The 5,282-nt window shown below is 40.4% G+C and overlaps 1 protein-coding gene across 1 annotated transcript; it reads right to left on the bottom strand.

The window, feature by feature from the left end:
* Positions 1–343: 343 nt before the first annotated feature.
* On the bottom strand, positions 344–1,386 carry LOC105313923 (uncharacterized). The gene is made up of 2 exons (XM_011407738.1): positions 1,094–1,386; positions 344–1,025 (listed from the first exon to the last, which is right to left on the bottom strand). The coding sequence occupies exons 1-2, from the start codon at positions 1,384–1,386 to the stop codon at positions 344–346; spliced, it is 975 nt and encodes a 324-aa protein (XP_011406040.1).
* Positions 1,387–5,282: the final 3,896 nt, after the last annotated feature.

The raw sequence follows: 5,282 nt of genomic DNA, 5'->3' as shown, positions 1-5,282 counted from the left end.
CTTGAGACTGTTGAGAGCTTGAAGCAGTAGAACTTGTAGAAGAACGTGAATGAGATTGAGAACAGCCTTCCTCTGCCATTTTACACATGCGTCTATTATGACGTAATAATTATTATATTAATTTAATTAATTAATGCATGTTAATATAGTTATAAAAACAATAATTATGGCAATTACTGTGTGCTAAAAAACGTAATCGATTAGCCACACAGGAATCGATTAATCGATTAAACGATTAATTGTTGCAGCCTTAGTTAACAGTAATACATGAGACTGAATTATTGATTGAATACATGAATAAATGATTGAATAAATAGTTGCTTTGCTTTGAATGTCAAAATTGTTAATCAAGTTTAAATGTGCAATTGCTGAAGGAGCATCCACTGAACATAGCCGGGTTCACTTTAGGACCATCTTTGCTTTCATCCTCGTTTCTATCGTCATCTTTGACATCACCATCACATAGCAGTCGAGATGTTTCTAGTAACTGTTCATTTTTACTCTTTTCATATACTCTTAATGCGGTTAACGATCGATGGCCAGACCTCTCCTGAATCAATTTCTGAGGTACGCTTTTCTTAAACATTGTCGTTACACCAAATGATCGAAGACTATGGTTTGTTTTATTGCTGTCAATGCTCCCAGCAGCACACATATCCTTAACCATTGAAGATAACTTATTCTTTCCAATTGGAACAGAATTAAACCAGGGCTTTCCTTCGACTATACTTGATAATGAGCGTACATAGAAGTTATCTTTTTCTATAGCTTCTCTAGGAACTTTCTCAAAGTACTGGTCAAGTATATGAACATAATCTCGAGAGCCTTCCTCCGGAACCTCAAAGTGATGCACAACTTTGTTATCAAGATGCAATTGACCCATTCCTCCACTGTGATTTTTTGACCCTTGTTCTGTGTATATGTAACATGCTCTTTCTTTGCCATCAGCTGTTGCAGTTTCACGAATAAATTGAGAAAAACGAAGAAGGCGATGTTCATTGCCTCCTCTCAAACACAGATACTTGCTATTATAGAAAAAAAAACGTAATTTTCTTCAGGAGTAGTCAAATTGAGTATATTGCATTCCCAAAGCTTTGCTTCTTCATCAGTAAGAGCATTGGCATGCTTTGACTTTGCACCAATACCTTGTTGATGAAGTGTACGAAATTTGTGATCACAAATGTTATGAAATAATTCAAAACGACTGTCACTGAAAATATTAAATGATGAAGAACGACCTTTATGTTGCCTCATTGCACGTTGAAGACCAGCAATCATTAAATAAATTGACTTAGGAGTATATTCCTTGCCGTCCTCCTTGCACGTTTCCATAACAAATGAAGACAAGACTTTACAGAGCTCCTCGTGATTATCAGTTAGCAACATGTTGAGCAGTTCGGGATCCAGTTGATTTGAGAGGGGTAACTTCTTCTGTCTCTCTGTGTACCACTGAGAGAAATTATTGAGCGCCCACTTATTGTTTGCGGCAATATTTTTCACTGTATTCCCCTTTATGGCTTCAGATAGCTCTGAATCTTCAACGATAAAGTTAAATCTATTGTTACTTTGTAACGACAAAGAGAGTCACTTCTTCTTCCGCTCAGGTTCCTCCTGGTGTTCCTCCAAGTCCTTCTCCTCTACTCCAGCCATCTTGCTTCAAGTTGCTTGCTTGTGTCATGTGGTACCTTATGCGTATGCATAGCCTACGTTGGGCGTGCTCCGTTGATACGCCCACTAAGCATTATACAAATATGTTGATAACACCCCCCTACGGGATGCATTGCATTTGTATCCCTAGTGGGGTGTTATAACGTTTACTTGTATTGCTGGTGTGGCAGTAGCTGTTAAAGCCATCAGTAGAACATTAGGAAAATAAGAAGCTATGCTCATCAAGTAGCCATATTCAGGTCTATATGTATATAGAGATCTAGGCGTGGCTTGTAAATGGCTACTTACTTCTGAGCTCTGTACTATCCTGTTCTTCTTTGCTTATACGCCGGTTCTTGTTATCTCAAAACCGGCCACTAAACCAGGTTTTTGACTTATTGTTCAGTAGTTTTCTCTGTTTCACCATTTTGTAGCCGTATCTCATTCTTCACTGGACCACGTGTTCTCCACCACTGTCACGGTCCACACAGACCTCCTTCACTTTTTGAATAGTCCATTTGCCGGTTTAATTCATTTTAATACCGGCCACTAACGTGGTTAGTCCTCCATTTCTTGCAGTTATTCTCTGTATATCTATAGTGATCTGGTCTAAGGGACTAACCGGCCACTAAATCAGTATATCTAGTGTGGACTAAGAACTGAGTTCCAGCTGGGCTACTCAGTTTAGAGTGACTACTGTTTTCACCCAGGGTCTACCACAATTGGGACCAGCCATATCAATTATCTGTCATGTCATCAGGTAAAGCAGAGTCAGCCGTGACTGATCTCAAGAAGTGCAAACTTCAGGATCTCAAGCAAGTCGCTAAACAACTTTCTGTTGACACTAAAGGTAACAAGAATGACTTAGTCTTGAGACTGGGGAAATGTGATCCTGTAGCTCTTTCTCGAGCTGTATCGGCCTTGCCTGTCCCCTCTAATGTAGCTTCTGCGTCCTCAACCCAAGTGAACCAGCAACCCCACTCTTCAATCCCTTTTTGTCCTGTGTGTGAGAAACGCTTCACCCATAAATCTGGTGAGGAATCCATACAGTGTGAAGGGACTTGTCAAGCTTGGCTTCACCGCTGTTGTGCAGGGCTTTCCAAGTCGGAATATGACCTTCTTTCTGGCTACTCTGTTCCTTTCTGTTGTGTGAAATGTCGTCTACAAAGAGCTGAGGAAAAGATCTCTACTCTCCAAACTCAGGTGGATGATCTCTTCGATAGACTCAACACTCAGGTGGCTTCTGCTCATTCCTCTGCCCTGTCGAATGGTACTAGAGGCATCTCTTCCCCTGGCTTACCCATCACTAATAGTGGCAATGGTGGCCTATCATGGCCCCCAGATAGTTTCTCTCGTACACACCTGTCATCAAATCACTCCACCAGGAAATTTAATCTAGTGTTTCATAATATTCCTGAATCACCTGCTAGTACCTCTTTTACTGACCGTCTGAAGCATGATTTTGATGCTGTGTATGCTGCTATAGACTCCTCTGTTGTGCCCAAAGTTCAGGATTGTGTTCGCCTTGGCCGTTTTAGAGCTGATGCCCATAGCCCAAGACCTGTTTTAGCTAGGTTTTCTGATACTAGGTCGGTACATACTGTTTTGGCTAAACCTCTCCAATCTGGTGTGGTTGTGAAATGGGACCTCTCTAAAGAGAATCGGCAGATCAACTCAGTTTTACTGAAGGAGCGATACCGTCTGATAACTGAGGAGAATGTGGTTAAGAGGTCTATTAAGTTTTGTGGTAATAAGTTATTTGTTGATGGCAGGTTACATGGTTCTGTTTGTTCTGGAGTTTTTGTTCTGGCCCCTACTAGTACTCATAATAATTCCGATGGAAACCTTACATCTGGTAACTCTTCTAACTCTGGTTCACCTGAGATTGAGCATGTACCTACGAGCTCCCCTGGTGATGAGTCCCTTTCTCAGTCTGATCAATCATCTCTGCCAGGTGATGATTGACTATCCCTGCTCTACTTGAACTTCAGAAGTCTAGTCAAAAAATTAGATGCATTCCATTCCCTTGTTTACTCTACTCGTCCCTCCTTTATTTCTGTGTCTGAGACCTGGTTAACTAGCCATATTTTTGATAATGAGATTTTACCAACTGGTTACTCTCTATTTCGTGCTGCCGTCCCAGTAGAGGTGGTGGGTCACTTCTGGCAGTCTCATCTAATATTCCCACTAGTCTTATTTTTGCTCATACTAATCCTGATATTGTTTCAGTTAAGATTATTTCGCCTATTCTCATTATTTTGTGCTCGGTTTATATCTCCCCTTCTGCCTCTGATTCAAGCTGCTGTTCTCTGTTATCCGATCTACATTCTCTCTTCTCTTCTCACACGTGTCCAATCTTTGTTACAGGTGACTTTAACTGCCCTGATGTTAATTGGAATTTACTATCCTCCTCTTCTTCTTTTTCCACTAAGTTATGTGATTTATTATTTAATCTCGATTTGTCTCAAATGATTGATGTTCCCACCCACTCTAAGGGTCATATTCTTGACCTTGTAATTACTAACAAGCCAGAGTGCTTATCTAACATCTGTGTTGATAGTTCTCTTTTCAAGTTCTCCGATCACTTCCCTATCTCCTTTAACATTAGAGCTCTATTACCTAAAGTCCATTTGTCTACTACTGATAAGTGCTTTAACTTTACCAAAGCAAATTATGATGCCATGTGTGAATTCCTGTTGGATTGGGATTTCAGCGAGTGCTTGGATTCATCTGATGTAAATGTCATCTGCATGTATGGTCTCAAATTGAACTAGCTATTCATTCTGCAATCTCCAAGTTTGTTCCTTTTTGCTCTCCTACACGTAGATTTTCTCACCTGCCAAAATGGTTTAATAGTGAGCTTTGACATAAAGTTAACTGTCACAGGACTTTAGTTAGAAGACTAAGGTCCCATTCAACTCCTCACTTGTCAGACAAGGTGTCTCTATCTCGTGTCAAGTTGGATTTTGATGTTGCTAAAACAAAGTCCCAGTATATTACTGACCTTGTTTCTAAGAGTGGTCAGTCAGGCATTTATTCTCATATTCGCTCCCTCAAAAAGCAGGATCTCTTGCCACCTTGTGTCTTCCTGGACTCTATATCTGCTTCTTCTAATACAGAGAAAGCTGAACTGTTTAACACGTATTTTCACTCTGTGTACTCCTCTGCCTCAACCTGTCACTCCCCACCAGACAACGAAGCCTCTCCTAACATCACTGATATTATTGTTTCTGTTGGTGATACCTTCAAGGTGCTATCTGAGTTAAATCCAACAAAGGCCATGGGTATTGATGGCATCAGTCCTGCAGTGCTAAAGCATTGTGCAACTCCTCTGTGTACTCCACTTTGCCATCTTTTTTGTGAGTCTCTGAAGTCTGCTTGCTTTCCTTCGGACTGGAAAGTTCACAACATCACTCCTATCTTTAAGTCCGGGGATAAAACCTCAGTAAGGAACTATAGGCCAATCTCTCTCCTTAATACAGTGTCAAAAGTTCTGGAAAAACTGGTTTACGATCAATTATTGGATTTTTTGTATCCTTCCTTTTCTATGTCACAATTCGGTTTTTTACCAGGCAGATCTTCCCTACAACAGCTCCTGATTCTGTTGAATGATATTCATAATAATTCTTTGACCT

The sequence above is a fragment of the Amphimedon queenslandica genome, unplaced genomic scaffold, assembly GCF_000090795.2.
Source record: "Amphimedon queenslandica unplaced genomic scaffold, v1.1 AMPQUscaffold_13177, whole genome shotgun sequence".
Lineage (NCBI taxonomy): Eukaryota > Metazoa > Porifera > Demospongiae > Haplosclerida > Niphatidae > Amphimedon > Amphimedon queenslandica.
The sequence above is the reverse complement of the archived record's forward strand: the minus strand, read 5'-3'. Positions and strand labels throughout refer to the sequence as shown.